This window comes from Phyllostomus hastatus, unplaced genomic scaffold (assembly GCF_019186645.2).
Source record: "Phyllostomus hastatus isolate PE091 unplaced genomic scaffold, TTU_PhHast_1.1 phas_scaffold_216, whole genome shotgun sequence".
Taxonomy (NCBI): domain Eukaryota; kingdom Metazoa; phylum Chordata; class Mammalia; order Chiroptera; family Phyllostomidae; genus Phyllostomus; species Phyllostomus hastatus.
Genome location: NW_025334018.1, coordinates 23,391,416 through 23,414,658, shown reverse-complemented (window position 1 = coordinate 23,414,658; position 23,243 = coordinate 23,391,416). Strand labels below are relative to the sequence as shown.

At 54.0% G+C, this 23,243-nt stretch overlaps 1 protein-coding gene across 5 annotated transcripts; it reads left to right on the top strand.

The window, feature by feature from the left end:
- Positions 1–1,783: 1,783 nt before the first annotated feature.
- LOC123804548 (sodium-dependent phosphate transport protein 1-like) lies at positions 1,784–21,929 on the top strand. Of its 5 annotated transcripts, none has more exons than XM_045816915.1 (13): positions 1,784–1,904; positions 2,996–3,078; positions 4,775–4,947; positions 10,026–10,259; positions 10,344–10,431; positions 10,765–10,851; positions 12,144–12,259; positions 12,354–12,515; positions 13,409–13,541; positions 13,642–13,789; positions 17,888–17,978; positions 19,448–19,584; positions 21,002–21,929. In XM_045816915.1, the coding sequence occupies exons 2-12, from the start codon at positions 3,051–3,053 to the stop codon at positions 19,580–19,582; spliced, it is 1,395 nt and encodes a 464-aa protein (XP_045672871.1). In that variant the 5' UTR covers positions 1,784–1,904; positions 2,996–3,050; the 3' UTR covers positions 19,583–19,584; positions 21,002–21,929. The 5 variants fall into 5 exon arrangements, with proteins under 5 accessions (XP_045672871.1, XP_045672869.1, XP_045672872.1 ...); XM_045816913.1 differs by having other exon boundaries at positions 1,805–1,904; positions 2,809–3,078; XM_045816916.1 differs by having other exon boundaries at positions 1,820–1,934.
- Positions 21,930–23,243: the final 1,314 nt, after the last annotated feature.

The window sequence follows — 23,243 nt, the reverse complement described above, 5'->3', positions numbered from 1 at the left end:
GAAAGTGAAGTGTGAGCCCCTGTCTTCAACAAGGTGGACAGCAGATAGCATTAATACATACACACACACACAGAGACATATATAAAATGTAGATGGCTACCCTTTCACATGGCACTTGTCTGCAGCTGGAATTACTACTTTCTCCGGGTTTACTCCTAAGAAATTAAAATCCCAAAGCAAAAGTGATACATTTCCCATCAGCCACGATCGAGACCTTGGTTTTTAATCTGAACAAAGCCATGCCAGGTGGAGGATTTTGAGGCGAAGGGTGGTCGAATGCACAGCGCGACTGGGGCGCCCCAGGGGCGGTCCCGGCAGCAGGCTGGAGGCTGGGCGTCAGGCCGGCGCCGGCGCAGAAGGCGGGCAGGCCGAGGTGGAAGCTAGAGCCACGTGGAAGGGGGTCTGGCCCAGAGAGAGAGCTCGGCTGCGGGGAGAAGTGGCCGGAACACTGTGCCCGGCTAGACTGGGTGGGGAACGTGAGAGAGAGAGATTCGGGGCAGCTGCATCAGCGGAGCTGGGAAAGCATTTGGATGGGGCATGTTCAGGGGGAACTCAGTTTGCTCTTGGATCTGTCGTTGGGTTTTACTCACTCAGCAGTGGGTCAGTTGGCTTCCAGTGGGACGAAGTATAATGATGCGTCTCAAACTCGGCCGCAGCTTCAGTGTGGCAAAATGCTGTTATTGCTCTACTATGTCTTGACTTTCTTTAGATTGAAAATACAAGATGTGGCTTCAACATAGTTTTCCCACCCATTGAACCAGCTATCTCCGTACACACCATTTATGACACGATTTAGTTTTCCTCCATTGATTGCCACAACATTGTTTACTAACGATTTGATTCTTTTGGGTGTTTTCCCATTGTTCCTTGCATTTTTCTGCATATTCCTTGCATATTCCTTCTTCAGTACAAGGGTGTCCTCGACAAATTATCGATGCCACACATAATGTAAGTATCTGTCAAGGCCTCCACTCCCTCCCAAGTGAATCCTGGTAGAATCTGTTTACATATTCAGCTGGGTTTTTGTTTTTGTTTTTGTTTTTTCATCAGCTGTACTCATTTTCTAGTCCTGCAAACGTACCACCGCAAACCGAATGGCCTGAGGCGACACCCTTAGAAGGCGGAGACGGCGCCCGGTTCCCGCGGGCCGGAGCTCCCGGGCAGCGCGGCGGGCTCGGCCGGTTCCTCTCCTCTGGGCCTCCCAAGGCGGCATTCTCGCCGGAGGCTGGACTGGGAGAGCCCAGCGTGCTGCTGGGCCTCAGCTGGTGTGTTAAACTGAGCCGGTGCAGACCTCCACCAGCAGCGGAGTCAGCAGGGGGCTCCCTCCGCCCTCCAGCTCCCACGTGAATGTGCGAAAGTGAGCGCTCAGGGGTCGTTTTCCTCGAAGCTGGGGTCGCTTCCACTCAGAGGAAGTCAAGTCACAAGAGGTATTACGTACAGACCCAGAAACGGGCGTGGGGGTGAGCCCCCCGTCGCAGCAAGGAAGGAAGAGGAGAAGGGAAGGGGGAAGGAGGCAGCGGACGGCGCATGCGCAGGGCCCTGGGCGACCAGGGGCGCTGCTGAAACCCAGAGCCGACCTCCAAGGAACCCCCCTCCCCGGGGGCAGCTCCACCTCCTCGCAGGGAAGGAAGTCGGGGCGCCTGTCACGGTCAGAAACTACTGGCCGTGGGATGATTTTAAGATCCCCACTCCTCCCCTGAAGATTCAAGGCAAAGGTGAGGGCGAAGTTAAAAATTAAATTTTAACTTGGACCCCGTGAGGTCAAAGACTCGGTGAAGGATTTACAGGGCTAGCACAGGCAGCGCAGGCACCCGGCGTTCGCCAGAGCTGAGGGGAGCGCGCCCACGGGCGCGGGAGGAGTCACTGTCCGTCCGGCCGGCCGTCCACCCGCCCGCCCGCTTCAGGTCAGCCCGGCTGCCCGTGCTACTCGCTGGGTGAGACGGGCCCTCTCTGCGAGAGCTCTCAGCCAAGGGGGTTAGCAATCTGGGGACGTTTCGCTTAAAAATCTGCTTTCACGGGTCTTCCACCAGGGAAAAAAGTGTATTTTTAGGGATGAGAGTGAGGGGAGGGTTGTGCACACGCACACGGGGGGGGGGTGCTGTCCGGTGCGTGTGAGTCTGGGGGGTGGGGGGGTGCTGCGTCCGCAGTGTGTGTGTGGGGGGGTGCACGAACCAGTGTGTGTGGGGGGGGGTGCACGAACCAGTGTGTGTGTGTGTGTGTGTGTGTAAGAGCCAGCGGTCCCAGGACACGTTCCAATGAGTGACACAGCAGCGAAAACTGCTCACTGAGAAACGCTCTGTGAGTCCAGTCTTCGGAATTGTGTGTGTCTGCCGAGCATCTGGCGTCATGTAAGCTGACGTGGGCACGACTCGAGGTGCCAACCGGTGAGTGCGTGGCCAGCGCCGGCTGGCGCCGAGCTCCATGAAAGGACCGGGAGGGTTCCAGCTTCGTTCCTCAGGGTCACTGCTCGGCTGAGCCCCCTCCCCGACCCCACGGTGCCCCTCTGCCCGGGGCCGGGGTCGGGCGCGGCGGAGAGAGCAGTGACGCTCCTCATGAGGGGAGGTGAGCAAGCACATCTTGTAGCTCTATGAGCACACAAGAGAAAAAGGAACTTATTTTACCTTCGTCCGTCCCCGATGCTCTTCCTTCCTGTTGGTACATCCTTCTGCCTAAAACTGCTCCCGAGACTCCCTGCTGGCCGTGAAGTCCTGGTTTTTGTTCTTTGATAAAGTTACTTTTCACTCTTGAGAGCTATTCTCCCTGGAAGCAGAATCGTGGGTTGGCGGGGTTGCAGTTTGTCGTCTGTAGTTTTCAGGTTTTCTGTGTGCATTTAATCAACAACGAAAAAACTGTGAGCCCAGCGTCGAGGGCGGCCCGCGAAGGAGCTGCGAGGGCGCCGGCCTTGGATGCACCGTCCGAACCAGAGGGGAGCCCGGGGCGGCCGGGGCAGTCCCCGCGGGGGGCCGGCTGACGAGGCACGTTCGCTCCCGCACAGGACGGAGGACAGGCCTTCCGGGAAGAGGCGCGGAGGCCGGACCGCCACGGAGCACATGGACCACCCGTCTCCTGCCGGGAAAGGTGGGAACCTCCTTGCCCCGCATACAGGCTTTTGCCTCTTAAACACAACCCCGAGATCCCAGGCGAGAGGATGTTCCCAGGAAAACACGTCACGGGTCTCAGACATGCTCAGGAGAGGAGGGGAGGAAACCAGCCCTGCGTGTGGGTGTCCACTAGGAAGCCTCAAACAAAAAACTCCACGCACGCTGGCTGCCCACTCCTCCGCCAGCGACTGCTGCCCACTGTCCGCTCACCAGTGGGCGGAGAACGTCGGAGCAGGTGTGCTAGCTTGCCCTGCCGCAGGGGTGCCGTGATGGGACTGGGGCGGGAGGGGCCCCGAGTCTGCATCCTCCGACATCCACAGCGGCACGTTCCCCAAACGCCTTTCCTAGACCAACCCTCCCCCTTGAGCGGGGCAGGCAGGGGAGAGCAGTGAGGGGTCAGCACTGGAGGCCTGGAGTCTTGTCCCCATGGTGAGGCACGGCCTCCCGGAGGGAGAGGAGCTGGGCAACAGGCTGTGGGCCTTTCCATTTCCATACGGGTCAGGGGCCCCGTACATTTGACGTTGCTTCTTGTATCAGCGGTGATAGCTGTAGATCATCCACTTCACCTGTGTTCCAGCTTCTATGTGAACATTAAGACGTGTCGACATCTAAAGCCGATAAACATAAGAAACCATGTTGATGTGTGCCAGTACCATTGATGTCTGCTCTTAGGCCCCACATTCACTGCCTTTTAGGCTCTTTAGGTTTGTTCCTGGTCAGTTTTCCAAGTCTTCGCGTGCTCTCCTTTTCTGGTAACACACGGAGGGCTGGCTGTGCCTTTCGCTCCAACTGTCCCTGAGTCCCGAGCACTTAGGGGTTTCCCTCCTGGGCCCCGCCGTAGCTCGGGATCTACGGAGACCTCGTTTTCTTGAGATTCGTCCAGACCGTTTTCGAGTCCGTCAGTGTCTCCACCCTTTTCATTTCTGAGTAACACCATGACGTTAATATGCCCCAGGGGGCTCATTTACGCCAGTCAGCTATTTTGAGTAAGCTGCTACAAACATCTCATCACAAGTCCTTTTGCAAACATATGTTTTTATTTCTCTTGGTAAATTGCCATTTGTTAAGAAGACGTGTCTCCCCTCCCCTGAACTGCATTAGTGCGTTTATGCAAAAGCCTTCTTGCTCCTCTGCTTCTGGACCCCCACTTCCTCCCGCCCACGCCTGTGTTGGGCCCTACACCAGCGCCGCCCCCCGGCTGCAGCGGGGAACTGCCCCAGCGCGTCCCCCCTGCGGATGCAGTTCTCCTCCGCCCTGTGCGCACACATGAGCCGCCCCCCCCCCCCGCCAAGCTACGTACGTGTGGAGGACAAAGCCGTTTACTTGAGCGGAGGTCTTTGTTGTTATGGAAGGCACTTAGTTCCGAGAGCAACCAGGGTATTTTTAAACGGTGTCTTTAATATATACAGGAGCCAAAGTACTTGGAGGACTGGCTTACTTTTCCGGGACTTTCTAGGTGGGATTATATTTTAGGGGGTGTAGGATCATCACATCAGTCACACGTCTTCCTATCGTACATCATAATTTCTCAAAGGCCGTTAAGGACAATAAGATTTCAAAATGATTCTCAGGGTTCCCAGTTCCTGAGCGGCCCTTCCTCAGGTTAGAAGTAGGGTTGGCTTCGTTGTTCCTGGCGCCGTGGTAACCGCCCCGGCTCCCCTCGTGCTCCCCAGGTCCGGGCCTCTGCTCGCTGCGCTTCGGCCTGGCCCTGCTGCTGCTCTTCTGCAACGTGGCCTTGCTGTGCCAGCGCTCCTGCCTCAGCCTCACGATGGTCGCCATGGTGAACAGCTCGGCGCTGCAGGGCGTGCCCAACGCCTCCGCCGCGGAGCCCCTGGACGGCGTCAAGGTAGATCAAAAGCGTCACCCTCGCCGGGCGTTTACAATCCCAAGCTGCGAAGTAATCTGGGCGCACAAGCGTGACTGTGGTTGACGGGACCGTGGTCGACGGGGCCGCGGTCCCCAGAGCAGACGCCTGGACACGGGCGCCAGCACGTTCGGGAAGGGCTCTGCTCTGTGAACCCGCCTGGGCGACGCAGGAGAAAAGCCTAGAGGCAGGGCCTCTTCAGAGTCCGGAGTCTGGACTAGAGAGAAAAGGAAAAGCGTTTTAAACCACACGTGGAGGTCAAGACACACCTGGACACATGGCACATTTACACATTTTATTGGTTTTACCGCTGGAAGGTGCTGAGTGGTTGGTTACCTGTCAGGAGACACAGGGCAGGGAAAAAAACAGCAATGGTGGGAAAAATATATATTTTTTACTCCACTCTTCCCATGTTCCTTTACGAATGCACAGGCAAATACGAACATGCTTAGTTCTACCCGTTTACACAGAATAACACTTCACGTGCAGTGTATTGTGCGCTGACTTTTTCGTGTGTTCATCGGGACCAGGGTCGGGTGCAACACACGCGTAGGAAATCCCAGACAAGGAATTTGAAGTGACTCTGACGGGTGCGTGAAGGGCGCTGACGGAGAACGTCGGCAACACAGAGCACCAGGCAGGGGGTGTCAGCAGAGAGATGAAAAGCGAAAGGAAGAGCAAAAAAGGTGGAGTAGAAACAAAGGCGACCGTCACCAATGAGCACCGCCTCGATGCGCTCACAGGAGTCGCAACACAGCCGGGGAAAGGGTCAGTGAGCGCGGGGGCCGGTCCACGGGCGTGTCCCGAGCTGAGCTAAAGGGAACAAAAACAAAACGTAACAGAGCGTCCCAGAATGCACCAACTTCCACAGCTGCAAACCCACCTCCAGCAAGGTGACCCACAATGCGGGGGGAACTCACCCCCGGAGCTCTTCCCTGGGGCGTCCCACAGGACACCCCGACTGAGGACCACCCCTGAGAGACAAGCCAGCAGAGCGCCAAGCTTTGAGAGCCCGCGTGCTCCTGTACCCGCGCCCGCTGCGGCTGTGGCGAACGGAGGAGCCGTCCTGGCAGGAAGGGCTGTCCCCGGTAGTCCCTGGCCGCGGGACCCGGGCCACAAGCAGCCGTTTGGAAGGGGCGCACGCTTGCTGTAAAAGATCGTTTGCGTACACCAAAGCAGCCTCGCAAGAAACGTGACAGGGACTCCTTTAGATTGAAAAGAAACAGCCCTAGTTAGTCAAAGAAAACCATACAAAAGTCTAATTCTTACTGGTAAAGGTGAATATATGGCAAAATTCAGAATAATATAGTGTGTAAAGATGATGAATTAATTACTTATAAACCTAGTATGAGAGTTACGAGACAAAAGCAGTCAAAACGACCAACTGCAGTAATTTGTTGAGGGATACACAAGATAAGAAGAGGTAAACTGTGCCCTGGCCGGGTGGCTCGGTTGGTTAAAGTGTCGTTTTGTACACCAAAAGGTTGCAAGTTCAATCCCTGGTCAGGGTGTGTATGGGAGATAACCAATCCATGTCTCTCTCTCTCTCTCTCCCTCTCTCTCTAAAAAATCAGTAAACACATATCCTCCAATGAGCATTAAAAGAAAAAAAGATGTAAATTGTTACATCAAAAACATAAAACGGGGGTGACATAAAAAATGTAGTGCCTAAGAATGCATTCAGACTTCGGTTGTTATCAACTTCAAATACGTTATTGTAACTGTAAGTTGCTGTGTGTAAGGCTCGCGGTCACCACAAAGCGAAAACCTACCGCAGATGTCCGAAAGGCCAAGAGCTGGGAATCTAAGCAGGCCACTAGGAGAAAATGACCAAATCACGAAGGAAGGGAGCAAGAGAAGAAGAAACAGAGTGACTACCACACGGGCAGACAGCAAATAACAAAATGGCAATCAGTGAATCCCTATCGATAATTACTTTAAACGCAGTGGATGGAATCCTCCAGTGCTGTAGGAAATCCAGCCCCATCTCCGGGCAGCCTGCAGGGGCGCCCTGCAGACGGAAGGACGCACACGGGGTGACAGCGAGGGAATGAGAAGATGCTTCATGTGCACGGAAGCCTGGAGAAAGCAGAGGAGGTGATACCTATTTCAGGCAAAATAGACTTTAAAACAGGGACTGTAATGAGAAACAAAGAAGGCCATTACGTAATGGCAAAGGGGTCAGTCCAACAAGAGGATATGAGCAAATTTGTATGCCCCCAACAGAGGAGCACATAAGTATATAAAGCCACTATTAATGGAGCCAAAGACAGTAACAGGTAGTGATCCAGTAATACTAAAGGACTTTAATACCCCTTTGTGTCGATGGACAGATCATCCAGACAATTCGTAAGGAAACATTGGCCTTAAAATGACACATTAGATCAAACAAACCTAACAGATATTTACAGAACATTTCACCCAAAGCAATGGAATTCACAAAAGTACGTGGAACATTCCCTGAGACAGGGCATAGGTTAGACCACAAAACAAATCTCAATAAATTTTAAAAAACTAAAGTCATATCAAGTATCTTTTCCAACCACAACAGTGTGAACCTAGAAATCAACTACAAGAAGAAAACTGGAAAACTCACAAATCTGTAGAGATTTAACAGCATACTGCTGGACAACCAGTGGGTCAAAGGAGAAATCAAAAGACAAATTAAAAAAAATATCTTCAGCCAAGTTAAAATGTAAATACAATACACCAAAACTTATCGGATGCGGCCAAAGCAGAGGTTAAGGGGGAAGTTCTTAGACATAAATGGCTTTTTTAAGTAACAAATCAAATCAAATCATCTCGAAGGAACAAGCTGACTTGGCGCCCAAGGAGCTGGGGAAGAAAAGCAGAGCGCAGAGGCAGCAGCAGAAGGAAAGTGAGGAAGACCGCAGCGGAAGTGGACGCAACAGAGACCAAAAAGACAACAGAAGAGACCAATGAAACCAAGAGCTGGTTCTCCGAAAAGATACACAAACTCGACACACTTTTAGCTACTAAAGGGGTTGCGTCAGTAGTTGAAAACCTCCAACAAACAAAGCTGAGGACGCGATGGCTTCACCGAGGCATTCTACCAAACACGTGAAGAGTTAACACAGACCATTCCCAAGCTTTTCCGAAAAGTGAAAGAGGAACACTTCCAAACGCATTTTACAAGGCCAGCCTTACCCCAATACCAAAGCCAGACAAGGAACCACACGAAAACAAAATCACGGGCTAACATGCCTGACAGCAACAGGTGTAAAAGTCCTCAATAAAATATCAGCAAACTGAGTTCAGCAACACATTAAAAGGATCATACACCATGACTAAGTGGGTTTATTTCAGGGACAGAAGGATGGTTCAACACCCACAAGTCAATCAATAGATATTCCACATCAACAAAAAGAAGGATAAAAAATCATATAATCATCTCAATAGATGCAGAAAAATCATTTGACAAAATTTAACATCCATTTATAACAGAAACTCTGCAAGTGGGAGCAGAGAGAGGTGGCAGCATAATGAAGGCCAGGATCATTCCCACAGCTCACACAGTGCTAAATGGTAAAAGGCTGAATGCTTTTCTTCTAAGACCAGAAACAAGACAAGGATGTCCACTCTCAGAACCCTTATTCAACAGAGTACTGGGCATCCTGGCAAAAGCAATTAGGTAAGAAAAAGAAACAAAGGGCATCCAACTTGGAAAGGAAGAAGTAAAACTCTCACTAGTTGCAGATGGCATGATACACATTAGAAGTAGAAAACTCCAAAGACTCCATCAAAAAAACTGTTAGAACTAGTAAACATTCATTACAGTTGCAGAATACAAATCAACACACAAAAATCTGTTGCATTTCTATACACTAACAATAAACTAGCAAAAGAAGAAATCAAGAAACAATCCCATTTGTACTTGCATCAGAAAGAACAAAATACATAGGAATACATTTAACCAGGGTGAGACACAAGTGTACTGAACACTGTAAGACACTGATAAAAGAAACTGAAGAGGACACAAACAAATAGGAAGATATCCTATATTCATGGATTGAAAGAATTAATATTGTCGAAATGTTCATAGTACCCAAAGCAATCAAAACCTTCAACGCAATCCCTATCAAAATTTCAACGGCATTTTACACAGTCGACCATGCAAGCCTAAAATCTGCATGGAACCAGAAAAGACCTCAAATAGCCAAAGTAACCTTGGGAAAAAAAGGGCTAAGCTGTAGGCATCACACTTCCTGATTTCTAACAATATTACAAAACTATTGTAATCAAAACAGTGTGGTACTGGCATAAAAACATGCATAGATCAATGGAACAGAACAGAGGGCCCAGAAATAAACCCACATATATGTGGACAATTAATTTATGACAAAGAAGCCAACAATATACAATGATGAAAGGACAGTCTCTTCAGTAAATGGAGCTGGGAAAACTGGACATCCACGTGCAGAAGGAGGCAATCAGACCCCTATCTTATACCACACACAGGAACAAAACCACATAGATCAGAGATTTGATACAAGACTGAAAACAAAACTTTGAGAAGACAAAGGCAGCTCATTGATATTGGTCTCAGCTATGATTTTTTATCGCTATCAACAGTATTGTACACTGAAAGTTGATAAAAGAGTAAATGTTTCAAGTTGTCATCACACAGAAAAAAATTCCCTGTGGCTACGCGTGATGACAGATGTTAACTAGACATGTTGTGATCATTTCACAACATATGCAAATATCGAACCATTATTCTGTAGACCTGACCCTAACGTAATACTGCACATCAACTGCACCCGGGGGAAAAGGAGAGAAGACTTGTAGTAAAGGTCTTTGCTGTGACAGGCGCCGGGGGTCGGACAGCGCCTCTGACCCCAAGAACCTGACATTCCAGTTGAGCACACCAGTGACAGCACGCAGTTGCGCACAGAGAGCCCCGCTACCGAGGACTAAAGGCGGTCCCCCGAGGGAGACTGGGGGGCTGAGGAGCCTCCCTCACACAGGTCGGCTGGACGACGCGGTGCCCCACCTCCCGGAACATGCGGAGCGACAAGACGTCTCTGCTTTTCTTTCAGAGTCCTGTGTACAACTGGAGCCCCCAAACCCAGGGCATCATCTTGAGCGCCATCATGTACGGCATGCCCGTCACCCAAATCCCCATGGGCTACCTCTCCGGGGTGTACCCCATAAAGGTGGTGACTGGCGTGGCGCTGCTCCTGAGCTCCGTCTGCAGCCTGCTGGTTCCGCTGGCCGCGGAAGGCGGAGAGTCCTTGCTCATCGCCTGCCGGGTCGTCCAGGGGCTCAGCCAGGTAGGACGGTCGTGCGAAAGCTGGCCAGGCTTTCCGCTCGCAGGAAGCACCAGGGAGCAAAGGTCGTGGTTGTCGTCCTTGCAGGGGACGGTGATGGTGACTCAGTACACCGTGTGGGTCAGGTGGGCCCCTCCTTCGGAACAAAGCCGCCTCACCTCTGTGAGCCTCTCAGGTAATGACGTCGGGTCTCCACCCCACGGTCGTCTTGCGAGTGGGGTCACGACCTGCCCAGACCCTAAGAAACGTGCATTTTGAATCATCGGGACGTTAGAAACTTCGACCCCAGGCTCCTTCCTTTAGGTGTGGAAACTGCCCAGAGTGGAGGCGGGGCTTGCTGGTCTCACGCGCCAGAGAAAAAGAGGAGAGGGCACGTATTTCCTTCTCTTCTGATCGGCATCACACCCGACACACTCGTTCTGCTGGCCGCTGTGGTTGCCGCCTGCAGCCGCCGCCTCCACCTCCAGACGCCCGCCCTCACCCGCCTGCCCTTTGTGCCTCTGACCAGGGAACCTGCTGGGCCCCTGCCTCTCCCTGCTGGTCACCGGCTTCATCTCCCAGGCCCTGGGCTGGCCGATGGTCTTCTACATATTCGGTGAGTCTCTCTCTGTGAAGTCCCATCCTTGTGCAGAATTTGAAAAACAAACATTAAAAATAAAAACCGCATATATTAACTCACGTGAAGTCAATGCTGTGTAATATTATGAAGGTCACAGAGGAAAGAGTCGACACTCACTGATTTCCCACTACAAAGCACTGCGCTCAAGAGCGCCTGGCGCGCTACTGAGCGGATGGCCGCCGTCCCCTAACACGGAGCTGCGGGCTCTCGGCCTCAGCCTCAGGGCCTGGCTGACCGCACCCCCTCCTCCCCGCATGCATGATACGCAGTGTCCTCGCCCCACACCCGTGTCCCAGCGATCTCCAAGCCAGCCTCCTCCCTGCCCATCTCTCCTCTCCACAGTGCCTGTCGCCAGCCCTTCAGATCTCTGGCTTATGTCTTATGTACTGGTTTCTCTGTGTCTCGTCCATTAGAAAGGACACTCCAAGCCCTGGCTGGTGTAGCTCAGTGGATTGAGCGCGGGCTGGGAACCAAAGTGTTGCAGGTTCGATTCCCAGTCAGGACACATACCTGGGTTGCAGGCCATGACCCCCAGCAACCACACATTGATGTTTCTCTCTATCTCCTTCCCTTCCCTCTCTAAAAATAAATAAATAAAATCTTTAAAGAAAAAAAGAAAGACACTCCAGAAGACAGAGTGTTTGTGTTCTAGTCACTGCTGTGTCCCCAGCACCTAAAACCATGCCTGCTACCTAACGGGCATTTGATCAATAAACTCATTTCGCAAAGACCGACTGATGAACACTACATCCCCCGCCGCCCGCCATCCTAGTGGGGGATGCCTAGAATCAGCTCATTAATGTGAAACAACTCAAAAACAACCAATAATTTGGCAAAGTCTTATAGGACTTGACCCATCCTTAGGCCTGGCCTGCGTCTTGGGAGCATGGCTAAAGCCCAGCTCTGGGAGCCAGGTGATGGCCAAGCCCCATGTGGGCTCGGCTGCGCCCCCTGGCAGTGGAACGGTGGCAGTGGGCAGAGATGGGACTCAAGGGCCTGATGGTCATGAGCAGAGGAGTATAGGGCGAGGAGGTCAGGAGAGGCCAGAGGGTGTCCCCTCCCCACCCCACCCCCACCTGTAAACGTCTTTCTGTGGGGAGAGGCGGCTGTGGGTGCAGGAGACCATCCACAGTGTGAGGCCTGCCTCGAAGTTCCAGAAAAGAAAGAGGAAGTCCCGGTTTTCACACCGATCATCAAAGATGCCAGTTTGGGCCCAAGACTCCCCACAGAGACAGCAATTCCAATGCTCCCTTGCCCTGCTTCCACAGGCGCTGGTGGCTGCGCCCTCAGCCTGCTGTGGTTCGTCCTGTTTTACGACGACCCAGAGCAGCACCCGTGCATCAGCCTCAGCGAGAAGGAGTTCATGGCGTCCTCCGTCGTGCAGGTGACACGCAGGTGCCCCACACCCCGGGGTCTGGGCCTCGGGGCGCGGGCTCCGGCTCGTGCTGGTGCCTGAGCGAGAGACGGATCCTTCCCAGGTCAGCTCCGGCGGGAAGTCGGTGCCCATCAAGGCCATGCTCAAGTCCCTTCCAGTCTGGGCCATTTCCCTCTGCTGTTTTGCTTTCTCCTGGACAAACACCATCATGTTCATGTACATGCCAACATTCCTCAGAGCCAAGCTCCGCATTGACATGAGGGAGGTAAGCACCCCTTCCGCGCCCCTCTGCACCCGATGGCCCGCGCATCCCTCAGGCTCCCGTGGCTCCGGCTCCGGCTCTCGCCCACCCGCCCGGCTTGGCTGACGCGCTTTGCCTGGAGCCTCACTGTTCCCAGCGGTGCTCACCCTGTTCCCACGGATCCCCTCCCCACTCCTGTGTGACCGCCCTGTGCATTACTTCAGCCTCAACAGCATGGGTCCCTAGGTGGACCGGGACCCCTCCCTGAACGCCACCCCCCAGCGCACACCAGTCCTCCCCGGGGGGTACGCCCTCCCCTGTGATGTGGAGCCAGGACTCAGGTCTGGCTGTGAGAGCACTGGCAGTCCCAGTAACTGTCTGACCTGGAGAGTCACGGAGGCCTAGCACCTTCTGTTGTTTGAGGTCACAACAGCCAGGAAGAAAACTCGGGTAGAAGCGAGTGTGGGCTTGCACTTCGGGGCCTTCTGCAGGGAGGCCGCAGCCACCCAGCCTGCAGCACAGCGAGGTGCCGCTCTCTGTTTTATCTCCCACGAGACCGTGCCGCTGTTGCGAGGCTCCACAGGGGCTGGTCCCCGAGGCCGCCCCACCTGGTGGTTCCCGCCGGTTCTGACCACCCGTCTCAGGTTCCCAGGGCCGGCCCCCCCATCCTGTGCGCAGTCTTCCTCTGACGCCGCACCCAGCATCGCCGGGTTCCACGGCACCAGAAATAAAAAACAGACGGATGGTGACAATGGCTTCTGACCTCGCAACTGTCTCCTCCTCCTCTCGGGGAGCTGGGCCCCAGCAGAACGGTGGGGTGCCTGCTGGCGGTCTCCGGCGCGCAGCAGGCACCGTCCAGACGCCGAGCCGCAGGGCAGCGCCGGGGGGCGCGCATGCTCACACCACTTCCTCCGCAGAACGGACTGCTGTCGGCCCTGCCCTACCTGCTGTGTTGGGTCCTCGGGATCCTGGCGGGGTACTTGGCCGACTTCTTCCTGGCCAGGAAGATTCTCAGCTTGATCGCCATCCGGAAGCTCTTCACCACTCTGGGTGAGTCGCCAACAGCCACGACCAGCCGAGCCCTGCGGGGTGGGGTGGGGTGCCCCGCCCCGGGCCGCGCCTGACCCGCCCCGACGCCCGACGCCCGCAGGGCTCCTCCTGCCGGCCCTCTTCAGCGTGAGCCTGCTCCACCCCGGCGCCAGCCCCGTCAGCGTCGTCACCTGCCTGACGCTCGCGAGCGCCACGGCCGGCTTCTGCGTGGCCGGCGTGATCATCAACCCCTTGGATATCGCCCCCAGGTAGGGCGTCAGCGTCTCCTTCCTTGCCGTGTCCGAGCTCGCAAGGGCGCTGTTGTAAGATTCCAACGGTCTCGGAGCGCGTGGCGGCCGGCTTGCCAACGCTGTGTGTGTCAGCGTCAGCCACTCCGTTCCCACGGGCACCGCAGGCAGGTGCCCAGGTCCCCGCGTCTCCCGACGGCCCAGCAGTTGGGAGTCTATTTCACAACCGAGGAAACTGACCCTCAGACGCTTAATTGTCAGCCTAAGATCTCAGCACTCATTTGGGAACTCATCCAGGATTTTAATCCAGACCTGGTTGGCAAAAACCTTTGGCTCTTTTTTTAAGTTCTGCCTTTTTTTTTTATAGCTCTAATAAGGGGGACCAGTGGGAGCAGCCTGCTCCCTGCACAGCCGCGGGGAGCACGGCCCACATTGCTCTATGGGACTGTCACGCCTTAGCGGACACAGACCCCATAGGAGCAGGGTTCTCCCCAGTTGTGTGGGGCGGTGGCCCTGGGTAGAGACGCAAAGTCAGCCGAGAATGACCCACGTGGTCCCAACGCTATAATCTCACCCGTCAGATCCACACGAGGTGAGCGCCAGGGTCCCAAGGCCCGGTATCTGTTGGATTTACTCAGTTCCAAGACCCTCCCAAAAAATGCCTGCAAGTATTCTGCTTGGAATCGTATAAAGACATAAAAGGATTATTTGACAGAGAACGCACAAGCCAACAGAGCAATGCACGTTGTTAAACACAGGTGCACTAAGAATGTAGACACACATAAAGGAAATTACAAGGAGCTACCATTTATAGAGTATTTTTGTGGGCCCGTCACCCCCCATGAGCGAGCAGGGAAATGAACTGACGTAACGTTACCCGGTTAGTAACAAGGGCTCACCCCGAGACGGGCCTGGCTGCGAAGCTGACTCGCTGTAGACCCGGCCTCCTTGGTGTCATCGGCTAGCGGGACATGAACCGTCAGCCAGCAATGGCTCAGGTGGCGGGCGCAGGACCCGGCCGGAGCTGCCTCGTCCCCAGGGCACAGGTTCCATGACAGCCAGGCCGTCGCAGAGCCGGCGAGAACACATTTGCTCACACGGGTCTGGGAAAAATTCGTCTCTTGAACTAGTCCACCCTCCGTCTCTAAGGCGCGTGTGTGTTAGTTACATCACAACAGTAGACATTTGTATTGGTTAAGCTCTTTTTTACTAATGGGATGGAGACCAAAGTTATTTAAGCAAGAATGCGGCTCATCATACACCTCCCCTGGGTAGTACACAGAGGATGCCCGCAGGGGTGAGTGTCCGAACGGACAGCTTAGGGAACTGTGGCCGCGGTCGGAATGAAGAGGGAGGCGGGGAACGGTCTGTCAGAGCAGGACGGAGCGCACAAGGGACAAGCCCTGGAGGGGAGAGGGGGACACAGCCGGTGTGGTTTTGTGAGGACACTGCTGGGGAAATGGACCCAGTGCGGGGATGGCCAGGGCTGGGGGGGGCCTGGGGCAGAGCGGCTGCCACCTTCTGGGAGCGGCAGGAGCAGAAAAGGGCAGCATCCGAGGGGCTTTGTGACGCTGCTGGAAGCCGCCATCCTCCCTCTCACAGCCGCACAGGGAGGCCCCCAAAGAGATCTCAGTGACTGTCCATTGTGTTTGGCTCCGCCGGACTGAATGTGGTTCAGAGAGCAGAGCCTCCGTCAGGTTCTGCTGAGCCGGGCCGCGCCCAGGTATCCCATCTGCAAACCCGACGGTCTCCCACGGCAGCTGGGCACATTGCAGCCCGCTCCTCCCGCGGGCTCATGCCCCGGACAGTGCGCAGCTTTCGGGCCGACTGGGGCCCAGAACGTGGTCCTGTGTGTGTGCGGGCTGTTCGCGTCCCCACATCGAACACCCGCTGCCCAGGGACGGGGTCCCGAGGAGTCGGGGCAGGAAAGCTCTCACCTTGTTGGTCCCGGGCTTGGGGTTTTCAGAGGAGCCGGCGTGACCCTCGGGACCCGGGGCACCAGGGCAGGTGCCGGCTTCTCTGACGGGGGGAGGAGAAAGCCCGTCTCTCCGTGCAGACAGGTCGGACCCCGGGCCGCAGCCACAGCAGAGCAACAACTCCTGATCCGGAGGGAGCACCTCGTCTTTAAAGACGCCCCAGTTACAGAACACACAACAGGGTGGGCGCAGAGAGGGCCAGCCCTTGACTCTCCCAAGGGAACCGCTGCCAGCGGGGCAAGAGCAGGGGGCGGAGTGCCGCACGCGGAGGGGCCACGGCGCGGCTGACCGCTGCCCCGCGGCACGAACAGGGAGAGCTGGGAGCCGTCCGTCCGCTCAGACGCAACAGCAAATACATGGATCACCGGTCACCTGGAGGTCTGCAGCCAACGAAGTCTCCGCCAGCCGTCTCCCTTCCAGAATTAACGGAACATGGAAACAGCTGCGGGCAAACCGGGACTCCACTGGCAACCGCTGAGCTGAGCTCGTGAAGGGCTGGCTGACGGGGAACTTCCCAGGCAGAAGCGAAATGGTCTCAGGGGAGGGACCCAGGTCGAGGGACAGCTGAACACACGGAGCAGGAAAACCCCGGCCGAAGCAAGTGGTTCCCCAATTCCCAAAATGAGAACGGCGCCTTCCAGGGCGTACAACACACGTAAGTAAGGGGGCAGCAACACGTCCGAGAGGAGACGGTACAAATGAACTCAAGTGTTCCAAGGTGCTTTCATTATGGGAGTTCAGAAACATAATTCCACTAGACTAAGGTAAATCAAAAATGTATGTTTCTGTCTCTGGTGAATACTGAAAGATGGTAAACTGTAAAGGAAATATTTTTTTTTAAGTTAATGAAAAAGAAATCAAGAATTAATTTAAAAAGGAGTATAGACTGGATCAGAAAACTAAAATGATGATCATTTAAGTCTAATGTATCAGAAGAACATGAAATATAAGGAAGACTGACTCTTCCAAATGTGACATGGCTCTCTGCTGAACTGAAGGCAAACGCACTATGTCGCAGGGGAAAGTGCCGGAGCACGGGTCCGGACCCGCAGCCCTAATGACAGCGCGCTGGCTGGTGGTCCCCGAGCGAACGGCCGCTGACTTCAGATGCCTGAAATCATTCGGAACGTATTTGTATGTTGAAAGATAATTAAGTCTTAAAATCAATAACCATGTTTCTGTTTCAAGTAACTAGGGAAAAGAGCAGCAAGTTAAACCCAAAGAAAGTAAAAGGAAATAAATTACAAAGAATTAAAACAAAAATGACAAGTAAAATCAACAATGCCAGAAGTTGGTTCTTTGCAAATTAATAAAATTAATGAAATAAAGATTTACCAAGAAAAAAATGATCAATATCAATAAAAAACGGGGGCGGGGGCATTATTGTTGACCTGCCTGACAGGAGTGTCCAAGCCACGGCCCGAGGGCCGCCTGTGGCCCAGGATGGCTATGAATGCGGCCCAAACAAAACTGTGAATTTACTTAAAACCTTTTGTTTTGCTCACCAGTTTTCATTAGTGTTTGAGTATTTACTGTGTGGCAGAAGGTTGGACACCCCCCCCAACCCCCCGCCCCCCATTAGCAGGTAATAAAGAAAATGACGCAGCGCCCTCCGTGGGGCGGCGGGGGGGGCAGAGACCCTCTGTCCCCGGGTGCAGTGCGGCGGTTTCTTGGTCAGACACTCATTCTGCCCCCAAAGGGCACATCCTGGCGCGGTGTGGCTGGGGGCTGGCCCCTGCGCTATCTGCCCCTCTCCAGGGGCTCCTTGCCAAGGCTGCGGCCTGGCTTCTGGTCTCCCTGGGAGCCACCCTGAGGGCAGACCCGCTGAACGAGTCCCTCAGTTCTATACCCGCCCTGAGGCACTTCCCAAGACCCCACAGCCCGCCGCCTCCTGCACCTCCCAGCGGTGTCTGCAGGCTTCCCTCTGCGCTGACTGACGGCTGTCTCTCACATTCTCAGGGTCACTGCGTCACCTCCCGGCCTCCGCAGTGCAGCCCCAGTCTTGTCTGTGATTTCAGTGAAATTTAACTAGAATGGGAAATTCAGAAAACCAAGTTATCTTTCTTAAACCTCATCCGGAATCAAATGAGGTTTAAGATTTAAAATACTTCCCATTTGTGTATTGTCATTCTTTTTTGTACAGATATTATGGATTTCTTAAAGGAGTCACAATGCTAATTGGAATGACAGGAGGCCTGATTTCTTCCACTCTGACGGGAATAATCCTTAACCAGGTAAGGGGCACCCGGGCTGGGAACCCGCCCATCCCCGGAGGGCGGCAGCTGTAGCTGTTAACGGCCGACCAGGGGGTTAGAGAGAACGCCCGAAAACCCCTCGGGGACCAGGGGTCGCCGTGGACATGCTGGCGTCAGCCTGGAGTCCCTGAGGGCCTCGCCCTCACACCACCAGCCCCACGCAGCTCACGCAGGAACTTGGTTTCCTCGGAAGAAAACCAAGAGCAGGCACCTCGTCCACGTGTCCTCTGCCCCCGACATGGGCTGAGAATAGAGTCCGAGTTTACTGTGGCCAATGTCTCACCGAGTGGGCAGCCAGCGTCAGGGCTGTGTGCTGATGGTGCTGGCGGGGCGGCATGTCACCATGGCGACCTCGGGGCTCCCGCTCCCAGGGGCGGCCTCCCTAGAGGGGCGGCCTGAGCCTGTGAGCCTGTCCTCCCTCCGAACTCACTCGGGTCTGCTGGGCAGGCTCCCCGGTGTCGTCAGGCGCCCTCACCAGTCTCCACCTGGGGAGCAAACCTGCCTGTCCCGCCTGGGCGTCATGGGCGCGGGGACACTGAACAGAGGCCCCTCTGAACATCTGAAATGACCCAACGTTCACAGGGGCCCAGGTCAAACTCCCTTGGTTCCAGACGCCAGACTCCAAGGACCGAGTGTCATGTAGTCCACAGATGCCCGGGAGAAGCAAACAAAATGTTTCTAGAGAAACGCACCCTACATGCGTGCCCCGCTGTCTCCTCCTGCGTGAAAGCGTCAGTGAACATGAATTAATCAAAAATCACAAAACAGTCAAAGAAACAGGGTTACTGTAAGAGACCAAAAAGATCACAGAATCAGACTGTCGGAGACGCTGGAAATACCTGCATAGGTTTAAAGAAGTAAAAGAGAGCATTAGAAATATAAATAAGAACCGTAAGACTTGACCAAAAAAAATAACAAACCTCTGACAATTAAAACATAAAACTGAAACTAAATGTTCAGATGAAACTCAGCTGAACGAGAGAATCGGTGTAGTCTCTGCTCCCAGAGCGGAGGAGCAGGTAGCCCGGGCCGCCCCTCCCAGCCCAGGGCATGTAAAAGGCTGGAGAGATACAGAGAGGCTTCTCCGGCGCTGCAGGCCATGAGAGACGCCGGAACGGGCTGGGCCGGGGAGCCGGCGCTGCCGCGCGCTGAAACGTCCTGGTGCGCCGCCTGCCCGGGGCCCCAGTTTGTGGATGAGAGACCGCAAGCCCCCAGCAGCACGCACGCACGCCGTCGCGTCTGTGAGCACGCTCGCAGCTTCCCGAGCCGAGACACACACCCCGATTGCCTCTTTAGAGTAAAACCCTGACCTTTTTTGCTCTTCCTGGTGTTTTCCCTTTGCTAAGAAACCTGCACTGAAACCTGTTTCAGTTGTAACGTTTTAAATGCTGCGAACACAACGACGAGCCCAACCCTTTATCACCACCACCTTACGGCTCTCCCCGCAGGACCCGGAGTCGTCCTGGTTTAAAATCTTCCTGCTGATGGCAGCCATCAACGTGGCCACCCTGATTTTCTACCTCGTGTTCACTAAGGCGGACGTTCAGGACTGGGCTAAGGAGCGGCAACAAACTCGCCTCTGAAGGTAAGAGGCGACGGGATCGATCGGGGACAGACTATGGAACCAGGTGCGCAGGAGCGCCCGGATGGAGGCTGCGCCCCCGGCTGACGGTGGTGTGGCTGGGTGAGCGCGGAGCAGGGGAGCGGAGGTTTCGGGGAGAAGGGGGACCACACGGAGTCTGAAGGCGTTTCCCAGTCTGATGGAGATGCACTGCTGCGGAGTGCTGGGGAGATCTCGGGGCTCACCACAGAAACGTGGGAGCCTCGGCTCCGCCCACTGGGAGGAGGGAGAGCGGGAGAGCGGGCAGGGAGGCGGGAGGGCCTTCACGAGGTGGGGAGCCGCCGGAGGACACGGTGGCTCGGAGAAGTGGAAGCGGGGAATGAGGACCCCCGGCAGATGCTCTCAAGGGGTCGGATTCTAGAAGGTGTGAGGGTTTACCACCCGACCTGGCGAGAGGTGCCCTCGAGTGGACCCCGACTAGAACGGTTTTCACGTGGAGGCCCGACGCACGGGGTCCGCACGGGCCCCAGAGAGCTTCAGTCGCTGTGCCTTTCTCGCTTCCCTGACATCGTGGGGGTAAGCGCGAGGAAAAACGTCTCCGTGGAACTATTTCAGCCGATGCATGAATAGGAACTGAGTGATGTAACTACCCACCTTTTGCAAACCCCAGTGAATTCCGGGACTGGGTGCTGGGCCTCAATGGCTGTTCACATCACAAAGACTAGAAAGTTCTACAAACCGTGAATTCAGGCAGAAAGTTTCCCGACTAACCTTAAGTTTCCTGGTGAACCTATCAACACAGAAATACCTTTTTCCCCATTAAACAATAACCACTTAGCCAATATATGAAAAAAAATTATGCGGCATGGTGGAAGAGAGATTCCATATCATTAAAAAATGAACCAGCTCAGTATCGCCAGTACTGAGAATTTCCACAATGGCACACTGAACAATTCACCGAGGTGCTTTATAATCAAGGTCGCAGACTGGAAATGACCAACATCTGCATCTGGAATTAAACAGGTTCCGGTCTTCATTAATAACCTCTGTGAGAGGGAACAGCACAGCCAGCAGCTGGAACGCCAGGAGTTTCTCCCAATGCTTCCGTGCAGGAATACCCGCAGCCGGCCTGGTCGGCAAGGACAGCGGAGGCTCTAACAAAATCACACCCTCCATTTCCACGTACAGAGTGGGGAGCGGCTGTGGTACCCATCACGTTAATTCATCCAGATCCTCTAAATTATTTCTCTTTGGCCTATTCGACAGTGAGCTAAAGTTCCCTATCGTTATTTTTGTCTATCTGCAGGTAGTTACCATTGAACATTCTGATGCCATGTTACAATTTTAACAGGGTTTTGACAAGTATATCTTAATTGGAAATTTAATTTTGATTTATGAGATGATCAGTCTTTTTCAGTTTATGACTTTTCACTCCTGACAGGAGGGGCCCTGCACCTCACGCAACCCACCTGGAGACCGCCTGCTGGGAAGGTCGCCCGCACGCCGTTCTCTGCAGCGTCACTGGGAAGGTCGCCTGCACGCCGTTCTCTGCAGCGTCACTGGGACGGCGCTTCCCCGGGGCCTCTCAAGAATCCCTGTGCAGCCAGGCGCGAGGGGACCGGCTCCGAGAGGCGGGCTTCCCACTGAGACAGGACCCGTCCACCTGCACGGCCCAGCACACCTGTCCCCGACCTCCTGCTCTGTGTGGCCAGGAAGGGGAACTGCTGACATCTCCAAGTAGCCTGTCTCCGCCCACACATCCAGCTTGGCCACTGACCACCTCAAAGACTGACCAGTCCCACGCGCAAGCCTCCTACTTCATACCTGTCACAGCGATCTAGTTCTGGGACTACTGGTCACTCTGACAGTGCCACACTGATCACTTCCCTGTGCACTTTAGATCAACTTAAGTCACTAAGTGTTGTAACCTAGAAAACATTAGGAATTTATACATACACATACTGATACCCTTGCCAGGCATGAAAGATAATTCCTTAATGCAAATTTTACAGTCCCTTCCAAGTGCTGGAAGTCAAACATGTTGTATGAGCAGCCCTAACCCTCGTACCAGCCAGGATGTCAGTGAGTTACTGGGACACCCTACTTCCAACTTGTTTTACATTCCTACCCGTACTCTCAGTGAGAGTCAAAACCCCCACACCGCTGGCAGGGGAGCTCCTGTGGCCCCTCCCACCAACCCACGCCCCTGTTCGCAGGAACTCAGGTCTTCCGTCAAAGCCGCCGTTGAAAATTAAAAAGTTTTTCTGGAGCTGTTAACTTTACTGACACAGATCCACAATCACAGGGTTGTTCCAGTTTTCATTTTGACCCGTGGCTCGAATGAGTCAGAATAAAAATTAGTTAACGACTGACTGACCAAAATATATTCACGACCTTGCTCGTGCATCCACAAACTTTGTGCAGGAGAAAAACCTCCCCAGGGCCCTTAAGTGCTCAAGATGGACCAGTCGGCGACAATGTTTCTTGGGACATCTAGTCACTCCTTCATATATGGTTCATGAGAAGCCCAGTGCTGGGTTGGGTTAGTTCTATTAAACCTTTTTTCCAGAATCACAACATCCATTTTAGATGCAGACCCTCTTTGGCCAAGACCCTCCCAGCACCTGCCTGGAAACCAAAGGGGTGCCACGAGCGCCATCTGTGGAAGGCTCCTCCCACCGTGGGTGCTGCATCTCAGGAGACCCACGACCACACAGAAGTCTGCTGGCTCCCTAGGGAAAGTTGCTCTAGACCCTTTCTCAACACGACAAGGTGTACGGAGAAACCATTCCAGAAAACACTTAAAAAGGAAGCCACTAGGCACCAATAAACCTCTATAGAGAAAACAGAACTACATTAAGTAACGTTTTTAGTCACCAACTCAATAGCAACAGTAACCCCTAACTTGACATGTGGCGAACAAAACGACACACTGAAAACGTCCTTAACTGCGACCCAACACAGTATGACAACCCAAGAGCTGTGAAACAGTATTACCCCCTGAACCTTGACCAGATGAACAGCACCGCACTGGCTTGGCTTGCCCTGCCCAACACTGCGCATGCGGGAATACCTAGAGCCTTTCTACTAAACCACAACACTTCCCTCACCTAAAAAAAAACTATAGCTGTGAACCAACAGGGAGTGGGCTTATATAGACACAAGTCCCCACCCCTGGCCCCTGATTGGTCTGCCTTCATGCAAATGAGAGTGCCAAATCCTTAAAGTTTCATTGGTCCGAAAGGCTGTCCTGATTGGCTGGAACAGAGCCACTGTCATTGGCCAGAGCTGCATGGCTCTGAGAGAGGGAAATCCTCAGTCCTATTGGTTGAAATAGGATTCCGGAAATTCTGGTTCAGCCGGCAGAAATGTAGATACAATTCAGTAAAGTCTTAATTTAGTGAGAACGTCCCTGTGTAGAAATGGGTGCTAGGCTAGTTTGTGGTTTGTTTTTTAGTTTGAACTTTGTCACCCAGTAAGAAGAGCTCTTCTTAGTAGATTTGTTTTTTCAGGGGTCACTATAGGGGGGCTAGAACTTGTTCAATTCTCTCTTCTGTTTACCTGGCTGCAGTATCTACTTTTAAATCTGCTTCTCAAACCCCAGACCGGGCGACAGGCCGCTCAGGACAGGCCCATACAGAGAGCGCGACGGCTCAGACACGGCTTTCCTCAGCCTTGCTTTC